Source organism: Chiloscyllium punctatum, chromosome 25 (assembly GCF_047496795.1).
Source record: "Chiloscyllium punctatum isolate Juve2018m chromosome 25, sChiPun1.3, whole genome shotgun sequence".
In the NCBI taxonomy this organism is placed as follows: domain Eukaryota; kingdom Metazoa; phylum Chordata; class Chondrichthyes; order Orectolobiformes; family Hemiscylliidae; genus Chiloscyllium; species Chiloscyllium punctatum.
The window spans coordinates 14,750,849-14,767,339 of record NC_092763.1 but is presented as its reverse complement, the minus strand read 5'-3'; the positions used below and the strand labels follow the sequence as shown (position 1 = coordinate 14,767,339).

General features: G+C 42.4%; 1 protein-coding gene across 4 annotated transcripts in view; it reads left to right on the top strand.

Moving 5' to 3' along the window:
* LOC140495710 (cysteinyl leukotriene receptor 1-like) overlaps nucleotides 1–10,988 on the top strand; it is a 30,772-nt gene extending 19,784 nt beyond the window's left edge. For 2 of the 4 annotated variants that reach the window (XM_072594719.1, XM_072594716.1), the window contains exon 2: nucleotides 8,168–10,988. In XM_072594719.1, coding sequence (XP_072450820.1) covers nucleotides 8,206–9,285 — 1,080 coding nt within the window. In that variant the 5' untranslated portion in view covers nucleotides 8,168–8,205 and the 3' untranslated portion in view covers nucleotides 9,286–10,988. Of the gene's footprint in view, nucleotides 1–8,162 lie in introns of all 4 variants that reach the window. The other 2 variants (XM_072594715.1, XM_072594718.1) reach the window with 1 other exon arrangement.
* The last annotated feature ends 5,503 nt before the right edge of the window (nucleotides 10,989–16,491 follow it).

Sequence of the window (16,491 nt, the reverse complement as noted above, 5' to 3'; positions counted from 1 at the left end):
CTAAAAATCAGACAGGTGTAACCTTAGGTATATTCAATGGTGCTCCTACCATTAGCACTGGCATGAGCAAGATGCCACCCCCTCATCTAACAACTGCCCTGCAAGCCCTTTCATAATCCTGAAACTTTCAATGGGATCATGTCACATTCTTCTAAGCTCCAGAGAGTATAAACTCAATTTATTGAGCCTGAGAGGAAGACAAAGAGTGGGTGGGCATTGTGGTGTGTAAATAGATGGGTAAATCAAACAATTGAGGGTACTACTACCAGCACCATGAGATCAATTTGCTGTTGCACCTTAAGGTGATTGGGCACCCTGTGCTTGACAACATTAGACTGAGATACGCAGGAAAACATACATGAAGAACCCATTTGGTGCTAGGTTTACATCTCCTACTTAACTTAATTTGGAGTCAGATTAGAAATCCCCTCCCTGCTCTATGCTGATTGTTAAGGACCAGACCAGACCCCCTCAAAATATTTTAAGAAGGCAGCCCAGACCCTACATTTTCTTATTTTAAATTTTCTTTATGTTAAAGAAGGGAAGTGCTGTGTTCCAGATGTGATGCAACTAGTCAAACTACTCGACATTAAGCAAAATGCAATTCATTTAAATACTATGGTTCAAATATAAACAAAAGAAAGAGGAATTTAGAATAACTTAACTATTGGAAAATTTAACCGAGTGATAGATACAGTACCTTTTACTGTTCCATTGCAGAAACATCCCATAAACTCATCCCTTGGCACAAAAGGCAAATTCAGACACAGTTCTGACATGCAGTTCTCCAATCTAGGAGGAAACAACATCAAGAGAGAGTTCAGAGAAAATAGCAACCAGGACTCATTCACTGAAGCTTCTAACTCTCCCAAAATCCCAAACTGCTTCTGACTGCTATTGCTAAAAAAACCCCCAGAAAACCTGGTCTGTGAGAGCTGGCCACACCCATTCAGGCTTTCTTACATTTGGTAAACTCAGACGTCTCGACAGGTCTGTAACCTGTTGCTTCTGCATTTGCAGGCTCTGGGAGGTCATCTGATATATTACCATGCACCTGTTTTGCACTTCTAAATCCTCTTTCTATTCACTGCCTAAGTCGCAGGGGACAGGCACCTTTAAGTAACTCCAACTTCCAGGGTCATCCCCTAACTCTTCATTATTTTTTTGTCAAGCTTGATGCCGTATCTTTAATCCTTGAAGTGCAACTGTTGCTGCATTTTGCAAATGTTGAATCGCCTCACCTCCAGGCATTAAATGCAAGGCCACTAACCATAACACTACTGTTTTGAACTTCCTGAAGGTGCTGAGAAGGTACTTTTAAAGCTATGCTTTGCAGTTAATCATTATTTTTTTAAAAAGTTATATCCGCATACATTTAACCAGCCAAAATTCCTTGCATCTCATGTGTTGAGGTTATGTACAGTTTAACTATGGGGAGGAAATTTATTATCTGATATCACTTGACAAATAGTCAACCTTTTTTGTATCAATTATCCCACTGCAATTTTAATGCAAGTACAGCTAACCTGCCAAACATTTCCATCAGAATAGCAGTGAGAAAAATTTGATAGAAACTGGAGCAATAATATTTTTATAAGGCTGGATGGACTGAATATTTTGTGTTTCTTCTTGTTACTGTAAATATACATGGAACTACAGAGTACACAGATCTTGTATTGGTTTGATGTTGTTGCTTGAAAAACTTACTATTCTTGGATGGGTCCGTCTGAATCCCAATGGTTACACAATTTCTTTATAAAAAGTCCACTTCCCCAGATGGTTCTTAAATCAGTTCACCTGAGCACACAAAACATATTAGAAGAGTACTTTTAAAAAAAGAAACAACACTGAATTCCTACAGTGTGTTAAACATTAATTCCACGTTTCATTGAATGAATCACCACAGCTGCAGCTTCAAATTAAAAAAGAAAATCACAGTCAGTTTGCCCCCTACATCACTCACCGCTATCTCAAATCTGTGTCGGGGTCTGTTAGAGGTCTTTAACACATGCAAGTAATGCTCAGGAATTGGAGACAAACAGAACAATTCATAAAAGCACAATTTGCTTAATTATGATTCATTTAAGATGGCAGAAGTAGAAAAGATGCAGCAAGCATATCTTAGTTTGCTGTTCAAATGAATTTGCTTTTTTCAGAAAACTTGAAATATTAGAGACTCTTCCCACACCATTAGAATAAGATGTACTGCCCCGTAATCCCATTTATTCAGGTATCTGCCTAAACTCTTAATGTCTCTCATCGTTCCTCTCCAACCTTTTAAAGGGTCCAGGGATCCTGCACTCTGTGGCCAAATATAGGTCAGACGTGATGCTAACACACCCCGGTGTTCATTATTTGGCTCTCATTGAAGCAGATTGAGGCTTCCCTTTAGGGCATAACATCATTGAATAAATCCATCTGATTTGTTCAAACAATTTAGTGGCGGAGCAATGGCAGTGCCAATATTCGGCACCAGGGCCCAGATTTTAGGTTTTAAATTAGGCATCATCAATCAAGGTCGAAAAGAAGATAGGGCCACAACTCCACACGGAGCTGGATTTAATGTCCACCTGGCTGGTAGCAACTTCCAGGGATCTACATGACAGATGACCACCTCCACGTGCTACCAATTAGGGATGGCAGCTCTTCAGTATCAGGACACCATCAGGTGCCGTAGCCACCATTGGTACTGCAGGCAACCCAGCAGGATGAATATTACTGGAGCCCCAGAACCCACCTAAGAGAGGGGTGGGCCTCATCCAGTTCAGTAATGCAGGCCTGAGCAAGGTAGAGGGTGTTGGTGATCTGTCTTGAAGACTGGAATAGTTTCTCCCTTGCTGCTGGCTGTTTCATGACCAGCAAAGAGTCCAATGCCAGTACACAGGCAGGCCTGCCTGGGTATAACACAGCCTTCTCCACGTATAGCATGACTCTTGCCAACTGCAGTGGGCTGGGGCACACCAACCAAGAAAGCTAAACACAGTTGAGAATAAAAAGAGAAGACACAGAGTGCAGTAATGTTGACATGGCCCAAATTACACTCATGGAAAAAATGCAGTAATGCATCCAAACCTGGAGAAAAATGTGTTGGAAAATTATCCCTGTCATGTTTTTGGACTGAGATTTAAATTCCAATGATCTTTTGTAAACTCAGACCTGCTGTTGAATGTGCCAACTTAAATAGATTGCTCGAAATTTTTAATACTGTTCATTTCAAAACTTTATCAGAGTGGATACTGAGAGAGAGAGAGAGAGAGAGAGAGAGAGAGACAATGAAGGATTCATGGGGACATGGAGGGTGAATTGGAGGTATGAAGGAGAGGACAAATGGGCTGGTATAGGGATAAATGGAGGTGAGGAGGGTGAGGGTGGTGTGGAGTTGACAAAAGAACTCAGCTAACTCAGATTGGCCTTCTGCTGAGCACACTTCTCTGAACACAACTTTCATTTCAGAGACATGCCCCTCTCTGCCAATATCTCCAGGAGTGAAAAATAGGAAAGTATCAAAAGCTCAAGTTTCCAAATGTGGGAAATGGCCCAATTGGCTTATCTCAAAAAGGCCAAGATGGAAATCCAGCGTATAGAGACAGATGGAAAGTACAGATAGCAATCTGTCTACAGAACAGAAAACAGAGAGTAATGGTTAAGTATAGCATAGAAAGAAATGAGAATCAATGTTCCACAGCGATTGATGCTGGGCCCATTGTTCTTCACTGTTTAGGCTGACGATTTCGAGTGAGGAATTGAAATGTCAAAATTAGCAGGTAATGACAAGAGAATTGGAGTTCCAGTGTAAACGATATACTATGTGGTAGGACACTGCAGCTACTGAGCTAAAGCTGGTACCTGCAATACAATTGCAACAGAAGACAGCAGTTTCATGAAAATAAAACTTGGATCAAAAACAGATAAAACATTTTGAAACTTATGCAACCCATCTTGAATTTATCATATATTTCACATCTGGTCTGGAAATTTTCCATTCCTTCACTCTCCTCTCGAGTAATAGCATACATTGGTTCCTATGTTATCATCTGCCTTGGTGGTTATACAGACGTTAAATCACTTCAGCATGGAAACAGACCCTATGGTCCAACCCGTCCATGCCGACCAGATATCCTAAATTAATCTAGTTCTATTGGCCAGCATTTGGCTCTTATCCCTGTAAAACTTTACTGTTCATCCAATGCCTTTTAAATGTTGAGATTGTACCAGCCTTCACCACTTCCTCTGGCAGCTCATTCCATACACACACCATCCTCTGTTTGAAAAAGTTGCCCCTTAGGTCCTTTTTAAATCTTTCCCCTCTCACCCTAAATTTATGCCTTCCAGTTTTGGACTCCGCTACCCCAGGAAAAAGACTTTGGCTAGTCACCCTATCTGTATCCCTCAAAATTTTATAAACTTCTAAAGTCACCCCTCATTCTCCGATGCTCCAGGGAAAATAGCCCCAGCCTCCTCACCCTCTCCCTACAGCTTAAACCCTCCAAACCCTGGCAGCATCCTTGTCAATCTTTTCTGAACTCTTTCAAGTTTCACAACATCCTTCCTATAGCAGGGAGACCAGAATTGAGTGCAGTATTCCAAAAGTGGCCTAACCAATGTCGTGTGCATATGCAACATGACTTCCCAACTCCTGTACTCAAAAAGCACTGACCAAAAAAAGAAAGCATACTAAACACCTTCTTCACTATCCTATCTACCTGCGACTCTACTTTCAAGGAGCTATGAACCTGCACTCCAAGGTCTCTTTGTTCAGCAACACTCCCTAGGACCTTCCCATAAACTGTATAAGCCCTGCCCTGATTTGCCTTTCCAAAATGAATACTTGATATTTACTTAAAGTTTTTGCATCAATGCCACAAAACTGAGCGAACATTGTAAGAACCAAGTGCCCTGTTGAATAAAGGGTTAAATAATCACACTTGATTCGCTGCAAAGAAAAATCTTTTGTGTCATCTGGTTAGGCATAAGATTAGTCAGCATGTATTCCTGATGCTAATGCTGACTCCGGACTGACCCCAGCTCAGAATGACCGTGTACAGACATTAAAGAATCAGGCTAAAGAGGCCAGACGTTCAAAAGTTTAACAATAGTCATTACACAGGATCGCACAAATTAAAAAATTAAGAAGATTTATTTGATGTAATTGTTGAAATACAGATTACAGGAAAATTGTAAACAGAGGTGTGACCACTGATAGTCCAGATTGTTGAACTGAAAACTGTCAGGCACTAAATCAACAAAGTGTAGGTACCTAAAATAGCAGAAATTACAATAGCAAATTAAGAAACTATACGTGACAGCTAAACAAATATGTCTGTTGCAATTTCGCCCAGTCTTTACCTTGTGACAGAGGATCTTGCTGTAAGTTGTTTCCTGAACGTGCGACGAACACCATATTGTGGCTGGATCATTCGAGCCAAATTGGCCTAAGATTAATTTTACAGAACATCTCTCATCTAACTGGAGGTTCTGGCTTGAGGCCAGTAGTTAAATGGGCTTGAGTGAATGTTTATACAGGGATAAAAATGTGTTGCTGGAAAAGTGCAGCAGGTCAGGCAGCATCCAAGGAGCAGGAGAATCGATGTTTTGGGCATGAGCCCTTCTTCAGGAATGAGGAAAGTGTGTCCAGCAGGCTAAGATAAAAGGTAGGGAGGAGGGACTTGGGGGAGGGGCTTTGGAAATGCAATAGGTGGAAGGAGGTTAAGGTGAGGTTGATAGGCCGGAGTGGGGGTGGGGAGGGAGAGGTCAGGAAGAAGATTGCAGGTTAGGAAGGTGGTGCTGAGTTCAAGGGTTGGGACTGAGACAAGGTGGGGGGAGGGGAAATGAGGAAATTGGAGAAATCTGAGTTCATCCCTTGTGGTTGGAGGGTTCCTAGGTGGAAGATGAGGCACTCTTCCTCCAGCCGTCATGTTGCTATGGTCTGACGATGGAGGAGTCCAAGGACCTGCATGTCCTTGGTGGAGTGGGAGGGGGAGTTGAAGTGTTGAGCTACGGGGTGGTTGGGTTGGTTGGTCCAGGTGTCCCAGAGGTGTTCTCTGAAACGTTCCACAAGTAGGCGGCCTGTCTCCCCAATATAGAGGAGGCCACATTGGGTGCAGCGGATGCAGTAAATGATGTGTGTGGAGGTGTAGGTGAATTTGTGGGGGATATGGAAGGATCCCTTGGGGCCTTGGGGGAAGTAAGGGGGGAGGTGTGGGCGCAAGTTTTGCATTTCTTGCGGTTGCAAGGGAAGGTGCCGGGAGTGGAGGTGGGTTGGTGGGGGATGTGGACCTGACGAGGGAGTCATGGAGGGAGTGGTCTTTTCGGAACGCTAATAGGGGAGGGGAGGGAAATATATCCCTGGTGGTGGGGTCTGTTTGGAGGTGGCGGAAATGACGATGGATGATATGATGTATATAGAGGTTGGTGGGGTGGTAGGTGAGGAGCAGTGGGGTTCTGTCCTGGTGGTGAATGGAGGGGCGGGGCTGAAGGGTGGAGGAGTGGGAAGTGGAGGAGATGCGGTGCAGCGTATCGTCAATCACGTCTGGGGGGAAATTGCGGTCTTTGAAGAAGGAGGCCATCTGGGTTGTACTGGTCCTCCTGGGAGCAGATGCAGCGGAGACAAAAGAATTGGGAATATGGGATGGCGTTTTTACAGGGGGCAGGGTGGGAGGAGGTGTAGTCTAGGTAGCTGTGGGAGTCGGTCGGTTTATAGTAAATGTCCGTGTTGATTCGGTCGCCCGAGATAGAAATGGAGAGGTCTAGGAAGGGGAGGGAGGAGTCTGAGATGGTCCAGGTGAATTTGAGGTCAGGGTGGAAAGTGTTGGTTAAGTGGATGAACTGTTCAACCTCCTCGTGGGACCGTGAGGCAGCGCCGATACACTCATCGATGTAGCGGAGGAAAAGGTGGTGCCAGTGTAGCTGCGGAAGATGGACTGTTCCACATATCCGGCGAAGAGGCAGGCATAGCTGGGGCCCATGCGGGTGCCCATGGCTACTCCTTTGGTTTGGAGGAAGTGGGAGGATTGGAAAGAGAAGTTGTTCAGAGTGAGGACGGTGTCAGTGGAAGGGTACTGGTTGGTTCGGCGGGAAAGGAAGAAGCGGAGAGCTTTGAGTCCTTCGTGATGGGGGATGGAGGTGTACAGGGACTGGATGTCCATGGTGAAGATAAGGCGTTGGGGACCGGGGAAGCGAAAAGCATGGAGGAGGTGGAGGGCGTGGGTGGTGTCCCGAAAGTAGGTGGGGAGTTCTTGGACTAAGGGGGACAGGACCATACAAATGGTTTATGGAGCTGGTAAATACAAAAACAATGAGCCTCATTGAGAAGTCAAGTTGACACATGCCTGCTTGTGCACATATGTGTCTGATCTTCAACCTCTGACAAATTCATCTTATTGAAAGTGCCACTCATTTGCCAAATTGACCCCAGCATATTCAAAACCAGCAACAAATGACAAGTCACTTTTCAAATGAAAAATATAAGTAATGTGTATGTCACCACCTCTCTCAGTAGGAGCGCTAACAAGTTTACACTTAGCGCATCTCAGAATGCTCCCTCCAGCAAGTGAACTTTAATTAACCGCAAGAAATCACAAAAGTAATAGCCTCTACTTGAGTGATTGAAATTCTCTCAATTCTCCTGTAAACTAACCTATTTGTTATCAATTCTCCCATCTTTCAAAAGCCTACAACTTTGACCTCCCCTTCTTCTATCTCTTCATCAAGTTCCATCTCAGTGTGAGATAATGAATTTTGAAGAAGAGTCATTATTGAAGTCAAAACATTAACTCTCTTTCCCTTTCTACAGTCACTGCCAGATTAGCTGAGTCTCTGCAGCACTCTTTTTGTGTGAGATTGCACCACTCTCTTCTACAGCATTTTGGGATATTTTGGGTCTACAGAGGTGCTCCACAATTGCAATTGCGTGCAATTACAAGCATCATATCCCTTGAAGTTAAAAAGTGGCTACAAAGTCATAATAGAATGGGCTAGATAAGAACAGTAAAAACAATATATTATATTACGAAAACAATATATTATATTCAATTGCGAGATATGTTCCCAAAGAGATAGGTTTCCAACGTTCACAGTCATGCTGTACCTTAGGGTAAATGCAGAGGTTTGGTGAGACAGATGCCTTTGGTTTAATTGTTTCTCATCATTTTTTTTTTGTCCAGTGCAGACTCTGAAGACATTTCCTTCCAACAAACAGCTTCCAAAATGGCTGAAGGAACAAATCCGATCCCAGCAAACTATTCGTGGAACATGTCCTGCCCGTTGATTGATGATTTCCGGAATCAAGTGTATTCGACAGTGTACTCCCTGGTCTTTGTGGTGGGCTTGTCAGGAAATGCCTTTGCTCTGTTTGTACTGGTGAAAACCTTCAAGCAACGAACAGCCTTCAATGTCTATATGCTCAACCTGGCAGTGTCGGACATGCTGTGTGTTTGCACCTTGCCCTTGCGTGTGGTTTACTACGCTTTCAAGGGCAGGTGGATCTTTGGGGACTTTTTGTGCAGAATCAGCTCTTACTCTCTCTATGTCAATCTGTACTGCAGTATTTTCTTCATGACCGCCATGAGCTTCAATCGTTTCCTGGCCATTGTGTTCCCTGTTAAGAACCTGAAAATAGTCAATGTTAAGAAGGCCAAGATAGTTTGTGCTGTGATATGGATTTTTGTCACTGTTACCAGCAGTCCGTTCCTTTTGTCAGGCTCTCACAAAGAAGGAAACAAAACAAAGTGCTTTGAACCACCGGCTGGTAAGCGTAAACAAGGCCTGAAAAGCCTGTTGATAATGAACTATATTTCGCTGGTTTTAGGCTTCATCCTGCCATTTCTCATCATTCTTGTCTGTTACACCTTCATTGTGAGGGCACTATTGAAGAGCACAGCAGCCATTCACAAGAAGAAAGCATCGCGCCAAAGAGCAGTGCATTTGATCATCATTGTGCTGGGTGCTTTCCTGATCAGCTTTATGCCCTATCACATCCAACGTACAGTGCACCTGCATTCCCTGCTGCAAAGCAACAGGAACTGTGATGACATTGTTTACATGCAAAAGTCTGTGGTGGTCACACTCTGTCTGGCAGCTGCCAATACCTGCTTTGATCCACTCTTGTACTTCTTCTCTGGAGAGAACTTTAGACGGAGACTGACAAGTTCCTTCACGAGAAAGTCATCCGTATCCAGCAATCAGCTGTCAAACAAGAGGAAACGCTCATTAATGCGCGTTGAACAAGACAAATCAGATGAAGATTCTTTCAGCCCTGCTCGGGCAAATGGAAGCATGAGCAAGTAAATCTAAAGCTGTCGTGATGCAGAATACACAGAAAGGAACTGAGCCTTTCAAGTGTACCGTTGCCTGGGTAGTGTTGTTATCACACAAAGCATATATAAACCAAAATTCACATAAATGCAGAGATTCAAACTATAGAAATCGAATGTAAAGCACACTTTCTGATTATAGAGTTCTTGTAGGTTTTTCAAAACTGTGCAGTAATTCATTGCAGTGTTCAAAAGATGGCTCATCACCATGAGAGAGCCTGTTTTGTTGTGCTTGGTTTACAAACATATATAATTATGAAATCTATCTGAAAGGCATTTGATGATGAGTGAAGTGGATAGTTTGTGTATAAATCACTGATCAAGTTATCATAGCTTTGCGATGGACCTGATTTGTTTTCGGTTATGTGATTTAGATATCCATGTTAGGGTAATGAACACAGTGTCCAAATACTTCAACGTTATTTCTTCGGAAAAAGGTTGAAAGGGGATAAAATCCAATTCTTTAAACTTCTGAGAAGTCTCTGAGAGACTCAAAGCTACCTAGGATGCTGAGGATGAATTAGAGGGCATTTGTTTAAGGTTCACAAACCTCCACGTAGGATGCGAAGAGTTAGTTCTTATCTTTGAACCAAGAAAACTGAACCATTGAAAAAACCTTTTGGATACATCTGGGGAGGTCCCCAGTTGACAGTGTGTTTCAACATTACAGGGTTAATTGTGAATGATTGGAGCTCAGATGGACATGTGAAAGATTATGATCCCATTAGGTATCAACAATTAAAGTCAGTCAGTAGATACTACACACAGCAAAAAGTTCCCAAATTGAATCATTTTTCTGTGTTAAAGTTTCTGATCTCAGCCAAGGTAGTCATTGAATGTTAACAATTGACATCAGCTGCCTATTCATCAACGTCTGCTGGGATGTACATATTCAGTCACTACTTTAATGCTCCCTTAAAAAGTCAGAACTCTGCTGACACTTTGACTTGAATTGTCTCCAGTCAGGTGGCTGTTGGAGAACATCAGTCACCCATTCAGATGAGCAGGAACATAGTATAATATGCTTGAGAGAGAGAAGTGACATGATAAAGAATAACAGAGATTAAGAAAAGGACATTAATAATTGCCAGAAGAAGTGCCTTGGATTTTCAAATGCTTTTTCTCCTTCAGTGCTTTCTTGGCATTTTAAAAACCAAGATCTATTTTGTTGAGATGCAAAATTTAAGTTTAGTGATAATCAGGTATTAAGTGTATGATTTCATCACAATGTGTGTGACAGTTTTATTTATTTTTCATAAAGAAGATAAATCTTGTTTAACCATGCATTCACATAAATTTACTGCCAAAACAGATGGATTAAAGTAGATTTGTAAGTTACTTCCCATGTTTTGTATTTCAGTGGGAAGTTATGCTTATTGAAATAAAAATTTTCCAAATTAAAGTCTTTGCAGGACAAAATCAATGGAGACAGTATAGGATTGGGGAGTGGGAATTTATGACAATATTTTGAATGTTTTTTTATGTAACACTTTTCAGCATGGAAAAGTGGCATTGACTTTTTTTCAGACTTTTTAATGTGCCTTTAAGTATTATGTTTAAGTTAAGGTAGCTGCTTAACTATGAATAGAGTAGAGAAAGTGAGGACTACAGCTGCTGAAGATCATAGTTGAGAGTGTGGTGATCGAAAGAACAGCAGGTCAGGCAGCATCCAAGGAGCAGGAGAAATTATGTTTCAGGCATAAGCCCTTCATCAGGAAACCATTCCTAATGAAGGGCTTATGCCCGAAACATCATTTATCCTGCTCCTCAGATGCTGCCTGACCTGCTGTGCTTTTCCAGCACCACACACTCGACCATGAATGGAGTAGAAAAGGTCATGTGTGCCACCCCATCTAGACACGATTCAGTCCACATAGAACACCAAACCACCCTCCATCATTTAGTCTCCTACTGAAACAACCAGTGCCTAATCCAAGAAGCAGTGTACCACGGTTGGCACAGTGGCCCAGTGGTTAGCACTGCTACCTCACAGCGCCAGGGACCCAGGTTCGATTCCAGCCTTGGGTGACTGTCTGTGTGGAGTTTGCACAGTCTCCCCGTATCTGCGTGGGTTTGCTCCAGTTTCCTCCCACAGTCCAAAGATGTATAGGTTAGGTGAAGTGGCCATGCTAAATTGCGAGGTAAAAAACAAGGACTGCAGATGCTGGAACCCTCTATTCCTGATGAAGGGCTTTTGCCCGAAATGTCGACTTTTCCTGCTCCTTGGATGCTGCCTGACCTGCTGTGCTTTTCCAGCACCACTCTAATCGAGACCATGCTAACTTGTTCATGGAGTTAGGTGCATTAGTCAGAGAGAAATGGGTCTGGGTGGGTTACTCTTTGGAGGGTCGGTGTGGACTTGTTGGGTTGAAGGGCCTGTTTCTGCACTGTAAGGAATCTAATCTATAGTCCTGTCCAATATCTGAAGGAAAGTTAGGTGTGATCCAGAAGTTACTCATTAATATAGCTCCTCTTTATTCCCAGGCCTACCATTTTAACCCAGGCAGCAGTCTACCTTTCGGAATTTGTCCAGCTCTTTTCTAAAGACCTGTGGGTAGTGGAACCTAAATGTGGAAATTGCTATTGCTTACCCTTCCGCTGGAACTTGCACAAATGGTTAACGCAACTTCAAAACATATGTTTCCATATGATCATAGTAAACATTAGTTATGGTGCCGAGATAGTATAGTATTTCTGTCTCTGGGCCAGAAGGCCAGGTATAAGTCTCACCAGCCCCAGATACATGTCTTAGGGTTTGGGGCACAGTGGTAGTGCTTCTTCTTCTGGACCGGAAGGTCTGGGTTCAACTCCCACCCGCCCTTAGACAAGTGGCATAGTATGTTTAAACAGAATGATTAAAGTAACTATGATCAAGCCTCCATTTGTGCACGAAATAAAGTGATTTAGGATCTTGTGGTGCAGAGATCAGATTCAATTCTAACCTGGCCCGGAAAGAATCTTAACATGTCCAAACACGTTGATTTAAATAACGGAACCATCCTTCAACAAGGTAATAATTCATGTGAGCAAACAGAAAGCCAGTCAGTGAGAGAATTAGGTACTGAGAGCTGCTTTATAAATGTGCTCACATTGCCAAAGATCTCTCGATTGAGGCCCACGTGCACTTTCATTCCAGCCTATGCAGCTGAGAAACATCAGCCAAGCTGCACTTAGGTTTCTTCCTCACTGACTTGTTTCTTTAAAGCCATCCGGGTCTGGAGGTTCCAAGATGATTAATACCAGCACGGATGAATAAATCTTAAACACCAAGATCTGTTAGTAATTACATTTCACCATTGAAACAAATTAGTCAGAATATTGATTCATAGATTTTTTTCATGATTGAGTTCCATGTTAAGCAACACAGGCTGTGAAAAGAAAACATTTGGGTACTTTTATCTTAGTGTAACACACTATTCAAAAGAAAAGTACAGCAGTAGGTATCGAAAAAATGACTTGGGGAACAAAAATACACTGACTTATATTGATGTAGCAAGCAAAGTTGAACTTCAAATAAGGAGCTGGCACATTTATACTTGGAACAGTTAGGTAATGTGAGGCTGCTAGACTTTTTAACTCTACTCATCACAACGTTGAATGGATTCACAGAATCTGTCACCGAACCACAGCAACTGAAGCAACACTTATTAAGGCATGCTTAAAAAAAAGTCATAATTATTGCCTCCACAAGCCCACCTGTCAGGAAACTGATGAGATTGAGTGCAAAACTGGTTTGACGTCAAACAGGGAATACTTTTGAGCCATCCACCCACCCCAATGGTTTGCCCATCTAGCAGGTTAGGTTAAAATTATCCCTCATGTTTCTTGATGTGGATGTCTTTGATTTTTTGGGGAAGGATCGTACAAGTCAGGGATTCAACATAGAATTTACATTGGATGAAACACCATACAAAATTCAGACGGATTATTGTTTTATCTCTATCAGCACAAAATATCACTTTGCGTTCTTTGTGGTGATACATCTGCATGAAGGTGAGTGACATAGATGTGGAAGTGCCAGTGTTAGACTGGGGTGGACTAGGTCAAATGTCACATGACACCAGGTTATCGTCCAACAGATTTATTTGAAATCATAAGCTTTCGAAGCGTTGCTCCTTCATCTGACTTCACCTGACAAAGGAGCAACACTCTGAAAGCTTGTGATTTCAATTATACCCCTGTTGGACTGTAACCTGGCATTGTGTGACTTCTGTCAATGTGCAGAAGATAGCCATTTCAGGTTGACTATTTACAGAGGAAGTAATTAGGAAAACTGAAGACTAAAAGAAGTGATTGCAAAGGAATTTGTTTTTGAAATAACGATGTAACAGTTTTTCCGTTATGTCACTTTGTAATCTCATTATATATTTCTGTTTTGTTATCTTGTGTTAATGTTAATTTGATATCAAGATTTTTTTGATTGGTGCCATATTGAAAAAACACCAGTCATAATTTTGTTATACCAACTTAGACAAGAAGTTTCTATTTTTATATTTCTTAAGTATCCTTATATGTGCACAATTTGTTATTATGAAACAAGAAGTAAGTTTCACAATGTATATGCATTTTGCAGTCAGTTACCTTAACTAATAAGGAAAATAATAAAAGCTGTTTTATCTCCATATTTGAATCAGTCTGCAATCTTCAACTCTTCCCAACTGACCATCTAGCTGGATTTCTTTTTATTTGTTCATAAGATGAAAAATCCATTGGTATCATAGACCAGCATTTATTGTCTGTGCTGTTTGACTTGACTAAATCTATCCAATAATATCAACTCCACTGTCACAATTTAGTTTAGTTTACATTACAGTGTGGAAACAGGCCCTTCGGCCCAACAAGTCCACACCGACCTGCCAAAGCGCAACCCACCCATACCCCTACATTTACCCCTTCACCTAACACTACGGGCAATTTAGCATGGCCAACTCACCTGACCTGCACATCTTTGGACTGTGGGAAGAAACCGGAGCACCCGGAAGAAACCCACGCAGACACTGGGAGAACGTGCAAACTCCACATAGTCAGTTGCCTGAGGTGGGAATTGTACCGGGTCGCAGGCGCTGTGAGGCAGCAGTGCTAACCACTGTGCCACCGTGCCGCCCACAACACTTTAGATTACTTACAGTGTGGAAACAGGCCCTTTGGCCCAACAAGCCCACACTGGCTCTCCGAAGAGTGACCCATCCCCCTACATCTAACACTACAGGCAATTTAATTTCTGATGTGGTTGACAGAATCAATGCTTTTGAAACAGACCTTTCCCACACCGAAGGCACGTCGATTTCACATCACTCAATGCATCGAGATGCAGTATCAGCTGCAGCACAGTGATAAACCTCTCACCTCTGGATCAGGAGGTTAGGTGTTCAAAGCCTCTTCCAGAGACTTAGACGCAAAATCTAGGCTGACGTGTTCAGCGTAGCACTGTTGGAATGCTGTCTTTCAGCAGAGATGGTAACAACGACCCCATCTGCTCTCTTAACCAGATGGAAAGGGTGCTACAGCATTACTTTGAAGAAGAGTAAAGGGGTTCTTCCCCATGTCCAGCTTAATTTTAATTCTTCAAACTACACAACAGACAGTACGTGTGCTCATAGGCATGAGCGCCCCTTAAGGTAAGGCTGCAGAAAATCGAGATTGCAGTGGGAGGTGGTGGGGAAGGTGGTCTGGAATGTAGGGCTCAAGATGGGACATATCCACGGAAGTGGTCTTCTTCACTGCTGCTCTCAGTACTCCTCAGAGAGAGCTTTCAGGTATGACAGCTCACTGCTTAGAAGTCACTGCATCTGTCTTGCACCTCACTGATCTTAAATGGTAAAGGCCCTGCTGTCAGCCTTCACCACAGCTGATGCAACTGTACCTATAGCAGTGGCTGGAGCAACACCAGCAGAATCTGCCTTGTCCACTTGATGGCAGCAGATTCTCCAATCTGTCTGAACTTACTTACGGAATATAAGAACATAGGAACAGGAGTAATCCACTCAGCCCACAGCACCTGCCCTACCATTCCATACAGTCATGGCTGGTCAAATACCTCAGTACCTTTTAGCCACTCAATCTGCATAACTTCATAACACCAATGCAGAAATCTATCAATCTACACTGTCAATGTACTCAAAAGACTGGACTTTCACACCCTTGTTGTAGAGAATTCTGAAGATCTGTAACCATGTGAGTCAAAAAACATTATTCCTTATTTCTGACCTAATTTCAGAATTATTACCAAGCAGTAGTCAATGTATGCCATCCTTTATAATAGATCCTTGCATTTTTCTTACTACTGATGTAAAGCAAGTCTGTAGTTGCCTGATTTTATTTCTTCCATTCCCTTCTTGAAATATTTGCTACAAAGAAATGCACAAAACTTATTTCAGAATCTATAGATTTTGGAAGATAATCATAAATATACTGATTTATTTCTACAGTCACCTCCTTCACCACTGTAAGTCATATAATGGTAATTAAATGCAATTTAAAGACTATCTATTGCCAATGTATATTCTTATATTTAACATATTTTCCCAAACGTCAGCCAATTTGTCCCTCGAGCTTTCCTAAGTGCCCTTATCAAAATTTAACATCTTTTCTTCAGAATACATGTGCTCACTTTCCAACATAATACAAAATTCTATCACATTGTAATCACTCATATCCTGAAAGGTGTTTTACAACATGATTGTTAGTTAGTCTTGTTTCACTACATAGGTAGACAGGCAGGAGGCTGGAAGAACACAGCAGGCCAGGCAGCATCAGGAGGTGGAGAAGTCAATGTTTTGGGTTGTAACCCTTCTTTCAGGACTGGGAGTGGGTGTAAGGGGAGCTGCAGATAAAGAGGGAGGTGGGGAGAGGGGCAGAGTGGTGAGGTTGCAATAGGTGAACACAGGTAGCGGGTATGACTTGGTTGGTCAATGGAGGAATGAATCTGGGAAGCTAGATATAAAGTAGCTCATTGTTTAGCCAGCTCCTCAAAAGACTGCTCTAGAAAGCCATTCCAAACCCACTCCAGAAACCCTTCCTTCACAGCTTTAACACTTACCTGACTTACTGAGTCTCTATGCAGATTGAAGTTATCCATGATAACTGATGACTCATACTACATGCTTCTCTCTTCTCCTGATAATTACCATGCCCCCCACCCTACACTACTATTTGGTGGCCTATTCCTTCCAATGTCTGC